Below are 15,235 nucleotides of genomic sequence, written 5' to 3'. Positions count from 1 at the left end.
ATATATGAGTCTGATTTGCTTTAGGCAAATGGGGTCATCAACAGCTATCCTGCCTGAATCATAGCTACTTACCAGATGCTTCTACCTTTCATGGTTTACTGCAGATGGGCAACATCTAAACCCAACATTGATTAGCAGATATGTCCAGCAGTGATGGGAATTTCAGTGCCAGGCTGTTTGTGACATCCTTTTGCAAGGGATTTTAAACACCACTGGTACCTGTGGTAACCAGCAAAACCTCTAATAAAAAAAAAACACCAGGAAATTCTAAAAATGCTGACCAGAAACTGCATGTAAGAATATCTCTAAATAAATGATACCTTCTTTCCTTATACCCTGTACTCCTCCTTCCAAAGCTTTTCCTCAAGTTCTGGAAAGATCCATTTTTCAGAGGGACCAAAAAGTTTGAAGATGAAGCTTGTAATCACATTCCCAAACATGAAAAGAAGCAGGGTTTTTAAACAGTTCAATAAATGCACTCTATCATATTTGAAATGGGTTTGTATGTGCATATTTACTTGTTATGCAAGGGATAGCAATATAAAGTATATTTTTGTTTCCTGTGAAATAAAAAAATATACAATAAAAGTGCATTTCAGTGTTTTTCTTCTGTATGCTATTAAAGAATTATGTGCTATAAACTAGTATTCTGTAGTCTCTACTAGCATAATTTGTTTAAAGTGCCTATTTTTTTCCTAAGTATTTTTTAAGACAGAAGTATTGTACATCTTATATCCACTGCAGTTCATTAATGTGATTCTGTATATTTGCATCTTGCCTTACCATGTCCACAATCTTTCAAGAAAACCAAAAGTCTAGACTATTCTTTGTCCATTGTTACCACTATGACTAGACTGCTGTTTCCAAAAAAAGAAACGGTTTATGGATAAAATGACCACACAAAACCTGAATGGGTCATTGAAATCATGTAACTTTCTTGCTGTTTCATTTCCAATAAAAGACGTTACTGCTTAGAAGGCAAAGGCAAAATAGCACAGACATCTGCACTTAAAGGCAATGAAAATATTTGTAATGTGCTGCAAAGCTAGTTAAAAAAATTATGGTACATTCTTTTAACACATTATCAATTTTGTTCTAAAGTTTTCTTTTTCCACAGTTTTGAAAAGTTGCAAATGTTTTAACACCAGGCATTGTTTGGTTGTATTCTGCCCCCCACCCTCAAGAACAGAATAGTAGTACTGGAAGGTGGATATTTTTGTACTCTTATTTCACATTATTACTTCCACAATGTACTATTACAAAAGGAACATCATTAAACACCTGACTGCAATTACAGGATCTTGGGTGTAGGGAATTCTAGATTTTCTTGTAGACCTTATATTTGCTGGTAATGCTTAGAGAATTTTCTAGCAGTTTAGCATGTGGCCCCACACATAAAATCTTATAGCCCCCATACTGACTGTATTAGGCTAATTTAAGAAAAGCAGAACTATAGGCTATTTTGTGGCATAGGCTAACATAAGGAATTGTAGCTGTGCTAGAACTGATCCAAGATTTCGAATTATATAAAGCAAATCCACATTTTGTTGTTCTAACAAACCTGTTTAGAAGGTATGATTGCACTGTAAGCCTCACTTTTGTTTTAGGAGCTCAGTATAAAGAATACCACGACTAGCAAACATATCGGCAAATTATGACGATATATTGTCTGCATCCAACATTGAATTGTTATCTGGATTCCTCAAAAGGCAACTTTCCAATTTATGTAAGAAACAGAAATGTGTTCAAACAAATAAATAAAAGAAAGCACAGTGTACGTTAAAAATTCAGTCAATGCTGGCTATGTTGGCCTCTGGCAAAATGGCAAGCAAAGTCATACTTGTTTTTACACTTGCAACCACAGATGTTGCATTGGAAAGGGTTCTCAAATCCATGGCATCCCATATGAATAGTGTACAGGATATTGTCAGCAAAATACATATCACAGTGCTGGCAGTGATGCAGAAGCTGAGGATCTTGAACCGGAAGAGTTGGTGCTGGCGTACTTGGTTGACTGTTACTGATACTTGGCGTGCTGGCCTGGGCACTGTGGTCACTACTTGGACCAGCCACCGGACTGTAATTTCTTTGCGAATGTACAGGACGAGGATCTGGACTTGTGGGGGATGAGTTCTGGGGAATACTGGTTGTTACAGCTGGAACAGAAGTTGCCGCAGCAGGTTGCTGCATCATAAAAGGCTTTTCATCTTGACATGGTACAACATCAGGAGACGGTGGGTTCTGGTTTTCAGGGGGGAGACTAGACAACTGTCCTGCTAAAGTAGATAGCTGGTTTAAAGGATTATCTATCATAAGGTCTTGTGAATCTCTCGGCAATCCACTAGTCTCTGTTGGCTTTGTTATACTTTCGTAGGCTTCAGCCTGAATATTTGGAATTTCATGAGTGAAATCATTAAGATAGTCTGGCTTCTGAACCACCATGGAAGGTGGACTTAAGTTAATTAGTGCTCTTCGGCTATACCCCAAGTTACTGGTCTTTTTTTGCAAAACACCCCACATCTTCTTGCTACTAAGTGAAGGCCTTGTACCCTTTATTGGCACCATTTTATGTTTGCGTCTCCGGTGGTGAGACAAGTTGCTTCTGTCACTACAGCGGAAGGAACACAGTTCACATTTGTAAGGTTTTTCACCAGTATGAGACCGCATATGAGCTTCCAGGTGACGTTCATAGGCTGATGCAAAGGGACATAGGTGGCATCTATGTGGCTTTTCACCTGGAGAAACAAGAAGAACGCTTTATTTTGATCACTTTTTTATGGCAAAGCACCCTAATAAAGCAAAGGAAGTAAGTAACTACAAATAAATCAGTGGCTGAAAGAAGGCATTGAAGTGAGATGAGTTCTAAGGTCAGGACTTCTACTTTTAGCAAGTTCTAGGCAGTTAAGACACCTAGCAATTACAAGAACCAATTAGATCCAAAATCTAAATTGCAGTCTTATTTCTAGAGTAACAAAAAAAAAATTAAGAAGTCTGCCACATGACAAATATAATGTGGTATTTTTCTTGGCTTAACTTATATTTAAAGTTTAAGCATTTGTTGGAAAATATAACAGGAAAACACATAGCTCACATGCAATGTATTGAAATGTACACTACGAAAATATAAAATATACAGATACAATGATACCTGTGTGAATTCTGATATGTTCTATGAGTCGTGCTGTTCCTTTGCTGGCATAGTTACAATATCGGCATTTTAATTTCCCATCAAAAGTTCTTTCAAAACCATCTACTAGCACTCCTGAGTTTTCATCCAGTGGAACTTCTACTGAAGGATGATCTAATCCATTTTGATCACCTTCTGTCCCTGCTGTAATTAACAACAGAAAGGCACATCAAGCTTCTTATTGGGAAACATTCTACAGATTGCAGGGAAAAAGGAAAAAGGAGTATTTTTTAAACACTGAGCCTCTTTTCATTTATACAGATGTATGAAAGCTCAGCTGCACCATGTTAACCTACCTCCTTGAAGTGTCTCTGCATCTTTGTCCCCACTAACAGAGCCTGAAATCATGTTCACATGGTGAGTCTGTTGAGTTAGGTATTCCTGAAAATCTTTTACAAAATCCAAAGGTTCTGGTTTCTTTTCACCCATAGTCACACTACAAATTCACCGTGTTGCAAACCTAAAACAGGACATCAAGTTAAAATTTATACCCAAACTGTTTCAGGATTTTTAGTACAGTAATTTGTTGCAAAAGTACCATTCTAACTTACACAATAAAAAAGAAGGTGGTAAGATAAATATAAGTGTCATGTGTGCATATACTTCCTTGTTGCTTTTTCTAAGACATTTTAATTTGAAAAAGAAAAACAACAAAATGAAGAGCTAACATTTTGAAAGGCAACGTGCCAATATCTAGCACCATTTTCATTTTCCGCAATCCTTCTGGTTTATATAGAGACATTCTTAGAAAAATAAACAAATGGGGGCACTCCAGTAATTAGTTTAATGAAAAGAAGGACTAGGGGTGACATGATAGCAATGTTCCAATATCTAAGGGGCTGCCACAAAGAAGGGGTGGGTGGGTCAACCTATTCTCCAAAGCACCTGAAGGCAGGACAAGAAGCAATGGACGGAAACTAATCAAGGAGAGAAGCAACCTAGAACTAAGGAGAAATTTCCTAACAGTGAGAATAATTAATCAGTGGAATGACTTGCCTCCAGAAGTTGTGGGTGCTCCAACACTGGAGGTTTTAAAGAAGAGATTGGACAACCCTTTGTCTGAAATGGTATAGGGTTTCCTACTTGAGCCCTGGATTAGAAAACCTACAACTCCCATCCAACTCTGTTATTCTGTTAATTCATTTGTATATATGTCCATCTAACCAATTAAAAAGATATGGGCAAACTGGGCTAGTAAAGATGCTTACAGGACTAAAGCTGCAGTGCCACCATACCAGTTTGCCTTATGGTAAATAGGCTGCTTCTAACTGGGCCAGTCATAATGACAACCATTTTATGAATAAGCAAGTTCCACTGGTTGCTACTTGGTGAGAACACATCTTACTCTCAACATTCTAAACAAGCCCAAATAAACTGTCCACCCAACAGAAACTGGCTGGGTTTGCAGAGCAAAGCCAGTTTTGTAATAGTGATTTACTGGAAACTACAATTGTTAATTGTTAAGTCACAATAAAAAGCAATCCCATCATGGCTTAAGTGTAGTACATGAAACCAGTGATTTACCACTCCGTGAGACTGTTTACATTAGATCTTTATAAAACCATTAACTCTATTTCTTCAACACAAAACATTTTGCAATGACTGAAGTCTCGCATATGTGTTTTATGATTATATAAGAGTTACTATAAAATTATTGAACATTCCTTGAGCACTTAAAAATTCATCGCAATCCCCAAATATGCATTTCATTTCATTAAAATGGATCCTTAAAACAAGACTGGCTCTCCAGCTGGTGCTTAACTAGAAGGGCTGAATATTGCCCACCTCTGTGCTATGAAAAAAAAAAACCCCATGATTTGAGTAACAATTAAAATGTTTGTATGTGCTTTTAAAGGCAAGATCTCTAAAATGACAATTTTCCTATTAGAAATATCATACCTGAATTTGTTATGTTGAAAACATTGTGAATTCTTCAAATCTTACAAGATTTCTTATGAGATATAAAGCAGATGTGTCCCACTTTTCCTAACAAAAAAAAAAATCAGCAAGAACATATTAGCTAAATTAGCACATCTATTCTTTGTAGTTCAACAGTCATAATGCCCTATATCACATCAAAATTATAGAAAGTAGAAATAAGCTACACCGTAATTTTCAACTTAATGGATATTTGTGAAAGTTCATCAAAATGTACAAATCAACTTAACCGCCAACAATAGAAAGATCACAATCCACAGAAAAGTAACCTTCCCTTATACATAAGGAATCTCATAGATCAGTGATGGCGAGCCTTTTAGAGACCGAGTGCCCAAAAACTGGCCCCGCCCCCGCCCTGCCCCCACCCCACCTGCCCACAGGGCCTTCAGAGCTCGCCGCAGATCACCCAGCAGTGCCATGGCAGCCACGCCTTCTGCCCGCGCCCCGCAGCATCAACTGTGCGCGATGGGGCATGAGGGCAGTGTCTTGTCTACGCTGCCTGGCTGCCATGTCCTTGACTGCACTGCTCCGCGTGGGCCATGCTCGGGGGAGACCCTTCTCCAGGAGGGCTGCTGGTAAGGAGGCTGTCATGGGGGGAGGCAAGTCTGGGGCAACGGCACGTGTGCTCACAGAGAGGGCTCCGAGTGCCGCTTCTGGCACCCGTGCCATAGGTTCGCCACCACTGTCATAGATCATTACTAGATCAGTCCCATCATTTGGAGTAATAATAATTTACAAAGCAATGAAGTCACCACAAAGCACCACTAAGCAAACCGAAAAACCCTGCAACAAAGGAAAATAAAACAGAAGTTATCTACAAAATAAAATAAAATAAATGTAGGCAAACAACACTATATTGGATGAAATAGCAAAAGATAGCTAAACATATCCACAAATGGCAACTTGCTGTTAAAAGGTATGACTCGATTTTATTAATCACGCTCCTGGAGGATAACTTCTTAGAAACAGTAGAACTATTACAACAAGCCAGATTGAAAAATGCAAGAGTTTTTTAGAAATATGACACTCCAACCCGGCAACAGACATAGAGCAGGGGTCCCCAACCTTGGCAACTTTAAGACCTGTGGACTTCAACTCCCAGAATTCCCGAGCCAGCCAAGGTTGGGGACCCCGACATAGAGGATGAAACTCTTAGCTATGGACCTGTCAAAAATATAATCAAGGTCCAGTAATAGTAGGCCAACTCAACACCCAACAACATTCCTTTCATCACACAGCAATCGGTCAGCACCTACAAACTAGACTCATCTCCTTACCACAATTATAATTACAATTCAAAAACCATACACAAAAAAGAATGTTATCCTCCCAACAGGCTATCCCTTCATACAGCTATAACATAGGAAACAATCAACATACAAATAGAATACCAGTTAAATAATTTACTAACAAGTCATCACTTGCAAAACAACATCCACCCACCATATTACACACAAAGAAGGCAAGATAGAAAGATATATAACCTCAGTCAGTCAATGAACCTTGTCTATCCAAAATTCCAGTGCTGATGTTATCTAGTAGGGCAATGAAACACCTACAACCCAAAACCAACCTTGGAAACTGCAAAAATTCAACATGCCAAGACTGAACTATATCTATTTATTCCACTGCAATATATGTTACCATCAGAAATTTTGTCTTGTCGGACTTCACTTTGATCCTACATTTTGCTATCTTCTTAAAACTTCACTATCACCTCACATTATGCTCTCTCTGTTTCTTCTTCAGTTGTTTCCTTTTATAAGCAAATTCCTTGGGATTTACTTTTTCCTCAGCTTTTCAATAGACCAACCTGTCTCTGTTTCAACATTACCTGCAAGTCCCAGTCTAATCTTTAAGCTGCCTTTTCACAGAATCGTGCCTAGAACAGCTACAATTGATTTAATCCCAATATAAAGAAACAAAACTAAACATTACAAAGCAGATGGTGACTGTGAAGGAAAATAATAAAATAAAGCTACAAACTCTTCTCCAAACTCCTTCCCCCTTTTTCTTTGTCTTTCTTTTTCATTCCCATCTCCCTGCATCTCCAATTGCAAATTATTCATTTCCTCTGCTGTCCCTGCTCACCCTCCAACTTGCATATGTAAACTAGACCAGCCCCAGGCTAATGCGTAACTTAGACATGGCTGTGTTTCCACCAAAATTGCTTTTTAATCCTATCACAAAACAATGAAAATTTCTCACCTAAAATAAGAAGAGAGACCACAGATAGCCCATCCTCTTAACAATGGAATTCTTAGCAGCTTTGCTTTACAAATACATTTTCCTTTGTTTAAATATCTATCTTTCTTGCTCAAAATGTGTCCATGAATCAGCTCAAGATTTTCTGCTTATCAACCCCAAAATGTATAAAGATCTCTGCCTTTCTATTATTTAGGATCTTTCTTTCTTGCAAAACAGGTACCCAATGATCACTGAATAAAGATTGGCCATTTCTCCTCAGCATTATGCTCCTTTCTTCAGCTAAAATTTCAGGACACTGACAATATTTTTGTTCACGCTCCTTAAAATGTTTTACTCAATTGACAGAAAAATGCACAACACAGGAACTGATTACAGACACCAGATGAAAACAAATATGAAGTAGTCATTACTACGGTAGCGCTAAACTTTTTAAATTTGAATTATTTCACATTTAAAATATATCACTTGAATGTGATTCAAAACAACTGTTTCATAGGAATACAAGTTAAAATAGGCAAGAAAATGGTAAGAGAGCATCTCTCCACTCTACACGAGTTCAAATCACCAGGTCCAGATGGATTACACTGCAAGGTTCTGAAGGAACTGGCAGACGTGAACTCAGAACCACTGAACTATATGTTTCAAAAATCCTGGAGCACTGGGAAAAGAAATGATGTAGTTCCCATCTTCAAAAAAGAAAAAAAAAATAGATCCAGGAAACTACAGACCTATAAGCCTGACCTCAATACCTGGGAAGATTCTGCAAAAGATAAGCAATGAATCTGCGAACACCTAAAGGCAAACAAAGTCATAACCAAAAGCCAACATGGGTTTGTCAAAAACAGATCATGCCAGACCAATTTTATTACATTCTTTGACCAAGTGACGAAATTAGTGGACCAGAGAAATGCTACAGATATAATTTACTTGGACTTCATAAAGCATTTGATAAAATAGACCACAACCTACCACTTGATAAAATAGAAAATTGTGGGCTAGACAGCATCACCAGCAGATAGATTCATAACTGACTGACCAACTGCACTCAATGTGTAGTCCTCAACAGAACTGCATCTACATGGAGGGAAGTATGCAGTGGGGTACCCCAAGGCTCTGTTTTAGGCCCAGTACTCTTCAGCAGTAATTTGGATGAGGGGATAGATGAGAAACTCATCAAATCTGCAGATGACACCAAGCTGGCAGGAATAGCCAACACACCAGAAGATAAGCTTAAGATACAGAAAGATCTTGACAGACTTGAACATTGGGCGCTATCTAACAAAATGAAATTCAATAGTTAAAAAAGTAAGGTTCAACATTTAGGCAAGAAAAACCAAATGTACAGGTATAGCATATGTGGTACCTGGCTCAATAGTAGTAACTGTGAGAGGGATCTTGTAGTCCTAGTGGACAATCAAATATAAGCCAGAATGTGCTGCCAAAAAAGCCAACACAGTTCTGGGCTACATTAACAGAAGGATAGAATCAAGATGACACGAAGTGTTAATAGCCCTTTATAATGTCTTGGTAAGACCACACTTTGGACTTCAACTCCCAGAATTCTTAAACATCTTAAACAGTTGCCAAGGTTGAGAAATACTGCTTGAAACTCAAAAAGGATTGTGTGTATCTGTATCTCTAGTCTTTATACTGTTGGTGTATTTTTGGTTGCTTTTCTTTTTTAAAGTTTTATTTTTAACTTAAAAGGTTAAAAAAGCTAGTAGAGATTTCTCTGCGGACCGGAGGGGACGTGGTTTCATGTACTGCCTGTATCCTGCGGATGGGGCTTTGCTTGTTTGCGCAGACCGGTTTCTGGCATGCCGCGGGGGTTGGGGACCCCTGGCCTAAGTTATCTAAACATTAAAATAGTAATAATATATAGGTAGTATTATTATTTGTCTTATAACAATAAAACAAATCAAAATTAAAAAAACTATTCAAAGTTATATAAATTACCTTAATTACTTTAGTCCAAATCAGCTTCAAAGCACTTACAGAGGCAAAAATCCACTCCTGAGATTTATGTTCCATCATACTTGGACATACATTTTTCTCATTAATGCCTCTACAATCAACCTGCAAGAAAATGAAACCAGGACATATATTTTAATTAAAAGTGACATTTGCTTTATGTACTTTTAACAGAAGGATAACTTGTATTTTTACTAATCAAGCTTTTAATATAACTTAGGAAATGTTAGTAAGGTCTCAGAAAAAGGAAAATTTCCATTACTCTGGAACAAACATTCATTCATTCCAATGCTGTATATCTCATGTCTCTCATACCTTCTGGTATGACAATTACAAAAAGACATTAGAAAAGCCATTCTTTTCCACAACAGTTAATCTCAACAACAACAGCCAGCCAGCCAAACAACCTGAAACCAGACCATGACTCAGAGGCAACCAAAGGAACAAACACCATTTGCATCACACAGACGATACTTAAACACCAAAGACTATGGCCCAGCAACAAAAACCAACCAATCAAACAGCCGGAAACCAGACCATGGCTCAGAAAAGTCGGGACAAATAACACCCAGACCAATTTACATCACACAAAAGGGTATTTAAAGGCCAATGTCCCGACAGGCTAGCACAATTCAAAGTGCACTGAAGATTCCCCCCCCCCCCAATGGAGACGCTCGGAGATTAAACCAACAGCCCAACTACCAACTACCAACCTGAGCTACTAACGTTCAAACACATCTCAGTTAAAATTTATTTTTATTATATTTTTATTCATTCTTCTCCAAGGGATTTCATATTGCTAACAGTTCCCTTGCTCTCGATTTTATTTTAGCATGAAATAGATTAGGCTAAGTGACTGATAGCTCAATGTCATTAAATGAGATTCACAGCTGAGTAAGATTAGATTTTGGATCTTCCTGATTATCCTTTGACACTATCCTTGTTCAGACATGATACTGTCTTACGATTTTTTTTCTGTATTAGAAATTCATAGTTATAGCAGATAGCTAGCAGAAAAAAATGTGTATGATCCTTGAATTGTTCCCAGCAAAGACAAACTGCCATCTTTATAGTACCTTTCCTGAAATAATTGAAATAGCTCATCTGATAAGAAGGGCAATTATCTGAATTCACACACGGAGAATCATGTGACTGTCCCCCCAATAATAATTATGGTATTTAATCTTCAATAACTTCATACAATTACAGATATTTCTTATCAAAGTCAAGGAACACCTTGTTTGTGATCCTTGTACCAGAATGTAGCCTATAAACATCAAGAACTGATAAAAGTATGTTGCATTCCTGATTTTAATCTAAAGCCCCTAATAATGCCAAAACAAAAAGAAGTGAAAATGTTATGTGTAATACATGTGTAAATGGAAGAAAAGTATTATACTTTTTAAGCTCACAAAACACAGCTACAGCTTCATCCTGGGTGTATACAAGCAGGACAGAAGGAAGGACAGATACTTTCCTGTCTCCCTTGAGCTTCTATTTCTTAAAACCATTTTCTTTTCCTTTACAATCAATCTGAGAAGTTGGTACAGGAGGGAACGAGGATGAACTGTGCCATCTATAGAGATGGTCTATGGCAGCGGTTCTCAACCTATGGGTCGCGACCCCATTTGGGGTCGATCAACCATTTCACGGGGGTCGCCAAGCAAGGCTGTCCGCCATTTTTTCCCCCTTTTCCGGCGGATACCTTACCTCCCTTGAGCTGGGCCAGCTGGTGGTCGGCCTGCTCCATCTCTGCCGCTTGCCAGCTACGCCTCGGCCGGCGCAGGGGGCGGAACCACGCATGTGCGGCGCTCCCGGGCAGGGAAAGTTCTCAACGTACGACCGGTTGGGTAGTCCTTGACTTATGACCGGTTTAGTCCTCAACTTACGACCGGTTTAGTCCTCGACTTATGACCGGTTGGGGTCGCGGCATTAAAAAGGTTGAGAACCACTGGTCTATGGAGATTCTCAGTCATCCAGGTCATAGTTTTCCAAAGGTGCTTTTTCAAGAGGCAACTGGACTTTCTTTTTCTTTGAAGATGTTCCGCTTCTCATCCAAGAAGCTTCTTCAGCTCTATAGAGATGGTATTCTACTTTCCGTGTTGGGATATTTCTTCCAGTCCAGATTCTCCCCCTAATAGATCTGAATTTCCTAATATTAGCAAGCCATAAATTGAAGGGATTTCCAAAGGGATTGGAAATCCTGTCTCTACCCTGGAACAAGTAATTCCAGACTATCATGTTTTATCCACACCTCCACAAAAAATACTTCTATAGTATTATAAAATTAAAATCCAAATAGAGTAAATCATAAATTTTGTGATCTAACAAAAAGAGGTTATGCACAAAACCCTAAGAACTGAATATTACCATTTACGTGAAATTACCTACAAGATCTAGGATGGTTATGGCACAATATTCACTAACAACAACTTTTGAAACAACCACTCTAGCTGGTTGGCCACACCTAACAATTTTGGCTGATCAAAAAAAAACAAAACTCACAGATGGGAGACCACCAGGAAACCTAAGGTAGTAAACTATCAGGAGAAAAATATAGAGGTGGCCTAGTCATATTCATTGAATAAATAAATTGCATATCAAATGTACGAAAGAAAACTGAACAGCTGTGAGAAAGGGGAAGATCAAGAAAATCATGGCTGGATGGAACTGATGAGATTGCAAGACAGAATAGTGACTTTAAAAAATAAAAGGCAATATATGGAATGATTATGGAGATGATGGAAGCAAGGATAGAAGTGTAAATGATATTGAGATAAACTAACTTTAATTTTCTTTTTCCAAGCTCATGTCTTTAATTTCTTTGGCCTATAGTTACAGTATCTTACTACTTTTCTGTGCATGTGTGCGTGTTCTCAAGTATGTGATGTATATGTATGTAATTTGCCTTTAAATAATATGGCAGAGCAACACATTTCAATAGAGTTGGTATTAAGTTACATATCATGTCTGTAGTAGTATAAATCTGGTAATCTCCAGTACTAACAGTCTCACTATAATGCATAAAATCTATAATATCAATATAAACTATCCCTGCACTAATTTTCCAAGGTGGGGGGATCTTTTTTCCCCCCTATATTATCTTAATGGGAAAATTCTTTCAGCCAAAATTCAAAAATAGTGTATACAAAAACAATCTAGGTTGTAGACTGAACATGATTTTTTTTTTAACTCTGAGGTTTCTGTAATGTAACTGAAGAATTTGCTTTGTATTGCATAGTACAGATATAGTAGTTTAATGCTCATGTCTCTTTAATTTGAAATTTGTCTAAGCTTGTCCATATCTATGTTTATGACTCCTTACTGCTATTTTTTTTTTTGCTAAAATAATTTATCAAAACTAAAATGGAGATAATAAAAGAAACAAAACATGCAAAAAGATACACCATTAAAGTGTTTTGGGAAGGAAGACCATCATTTTTTCCTTCATTATAAAATACACTTTACTTTATTCACAGTAGCTGACTATTTCCAGCGAAAAGGAATAAGCAAGTTACATCACCTCTGCTTCAAATCAAAATCCACAGACATCCAGTTAGGAAATGTTTCTACATCTTTGATTACATGGTACAGTTTAATTTCTTATTTATAGGTTAAAGTGGCACTTAAAGCAGAGGCAGAAAATTACATTACGATTATGGTAATCATTCTATTCTTCCTTACAATGTTCATTCAACAGAGGATACTGTATTGATTAAGGTTTCATTTGGATGATTCTTTCACTTCAGTGGCAATCTTCTGGAAATACTTTTTATGCACGTTCAGACAAGCTGAGGGGCATGAAAACATCTTAATGCCTCCAGGAAAACTGTAGTAGTCAAAACACCCCTTTGCACAGCCCTAATAGCTGCCACTCTTACCCTTCTTGGTAACTCTCAGCCTATTTCCCTTCCTTATAGAACATAGTCAATAAAACTTGAAAGGATAGGAAGCAGAGGAACCTACTGTACCTTCATCAGTACCTTGAGAGTTCTGCTGAATGAATTATGCGCAATCCTGTTAGAAAAGAACACTTCATTTGCTAGCACCTATTCAGTTATTTTGCCTGTGCAATCCTGTGCAGTTATGGTTACAGTCACTTTCATATAATTACTCTACATAAAAGCTGGGGAGACCACACAGCGGATACGTAGGCAGTTGGAATAGAACTCAGATTTTTCATTCACCAGAACTCCAAAGGCCTTCTCTATGACTTACTTAGCCTCTGGTCTTCCTTTCTTCAGGCCCACACAAAAACTGGCTTACTTACTACTGCTTTTCCACCTTACCAGAAGCTCTATGCTTATAAACAGCGAAAGCAATTCCTATTGCTTCTATTCTCATCACTAAGACCACCGGGTACTTTCCTTCCCTTTTGGCTTAAGCTGCCAGCCAAGACCGCGTGTTTGGCCACACACAAATTTGTGGACATATAATCAACAGAACCAAAGGCTGGGTAGTCGGCTGGAGTGTTGCTGTGTGTCTCCCGTTTGTGTTCACAGAAAGGAGAGTGTGGTTGTCTGAGGTGGTTAAGTGTGTGAGAAAGTGAAGGTCTAGTGCAGGGGTAGGCAACCTTGGCTCTTTTATGACTCGTGGACTTCAACTCCCAGAATTCCTGAGCCAGCACAGCTGGCTCAGGAATTCTGGGAGTTGAAGTCCACGAGTCATAAAAGAGCCAAGGTTGCCTACCCCTGGTCTAGTGGTTAAAAAAAAAGGTTGTGTAAAAATGGCTGATCAGTAAGGAAATGAAAAGGCATATGAATAAGAAAGCAACCGTGGTAAATGTCCATTGCATCTTTATCACTGTTCCTTATCCCCTCCTCTCCCCACTCTGTAAAAATGAACCTACAGTCAATGCTTTTACCACTTCGTATGCCTTCTCATTTCCTTACTGACCAGCCATTTTTATAAAACAGCCTTTTCTTTAACCACTAGATCAGGGGTAGGCAAGCGTGGCTCTTTTATGACTCGTGGACTTCAACTCCCAGAATTCCTGAGCCAGCCATGCTGACTCAGGAATTCTGGGAGTTGAAGTCCACGAGTCATAAAAGAGCCAAGGTTGCCTATCCCTGCGACTAGACCTTCACTTTCTCAGACACTCACACTCCCCTATTAACACAAACTAGTGACGCCGTTGTAGACCCCTGCAGAGACATAGAGACACTATATAAGAAGAAAAAAACATTCCTGACACCCTCTCGACGTTTGCAGCTCTCCGGGATTTAAATTCTGGCAGCGGCAGTTTTCTCCCTCCAAAGTTGGGCATTTCCTCCCTCTCTCTCGACACACACACACACACACACACACACACACACAAACCCGCTTCCAAGAATGCAATCCCGGGATGGTCACCAGGGTGACCGGGGTGGGGGGCCTGCCTTGCAACCGAAGGGGGGAAAAGACCTTTCGGCTTTCCTCGCTTCCAGGGCTCGACGGACTGCCGGGATCCTCTTTTGCACAACGGGGCGATGGAGGCTGGCCGCAGCTGGTCGTTTCCCTCCCGGAAGCGCTTAAAAGTCACGCTCCAAACTCATCCCGGAGCTCCCTCGTCCTTTTGCCCGCGGACATAGGAGACTCTTCAAGGCGCCTCTCCCGGACACCAGCCTTTTGCCCTTGACTCGCTATCTCCCGCCAGCCACAAGAAGGTAGAGCCTGCCACCTTCACAAATAACGTGACAGAGGAGGAGCAAGGAAGGAAGGAAAAGACTCGGAACAAGGAGGACGACGCTGCCTTCCCCGACTCACCGCCGCTGCACTTTGCAGTCACCTGGGCCCCCAACTCTCGTCGCTACCGCCTCCATGTTTGTTGTGTCTCTCGGAGCTAAACGTAACTCATCGCTTCTCCTTAACCAAGTCCCGCGAGAGTTCGGTACGGTCTGTCCCGCTCGGCCAAGGGGGGAAAAGAGGGGCTGTAAGGAGGATTTCCCAAAG

The 15,235-nt window shown here is 39.3% G+C and overlaps 1 protein-coding gene across 1 annotated transcript; it reads right to left on the bottom strand.

The window, feature by feature from the left end:
- Window positions 1-495: 495 nt before the first annotated feature.
- Window positions 496-15,143, bottom strand: IKZF5 (IKAROS family zinc finger 5). Its single transcript, XM_015814218.1, has 6 exons — window positions 15,050-15,143; window positions 9,290-9,409; window positions 5,087-5,173; window positions 3,484-3,647; window positions 3,149-3,331; window positions 496-2,735 (listed from the first exon to the last, which is right to left on the bottom strand). The coding sequence occupies exons 4-6, from the start codon at window positions 3,614-3,616 to the stop codon at window positions 1,792-1,794; spliced, it is 1,260 nt and encodes a 419-aa protein (XP_015669704.1). The 5' UTR covers window positions 3,617-3,647; window positions 5,087-5,173; window positions 9,290-9,409; window positions 15,050-15,143; the 3' UTR covers window positions 496-1,791.
- Between the last annotated feature and the right edge of the window lie 92 nt (window positions 15,144-15,235).

Source organism: Protobothrops mucrosquamatus, unplaced genomic scaffold (genome assembly GCF_001527695.2).
Source record: "Protobothrops mucrosquamatus isolate PMUCROS unplaced genomic scaffold, P.Mucros_1.0 scaffold229, whole genome shotgun sequence".
NCBI lineage: Eukaryota > Metazoa > Chordata > Lepidosauria > Squamata > Viperidae > Protobothrops > Protobothrops mucrosquamatus.
The sequence above is the reverse complement of the archived record's forward strand: the minus strand, read 5'-3'. Positions and strand labels throughout refer to the sequence as shown.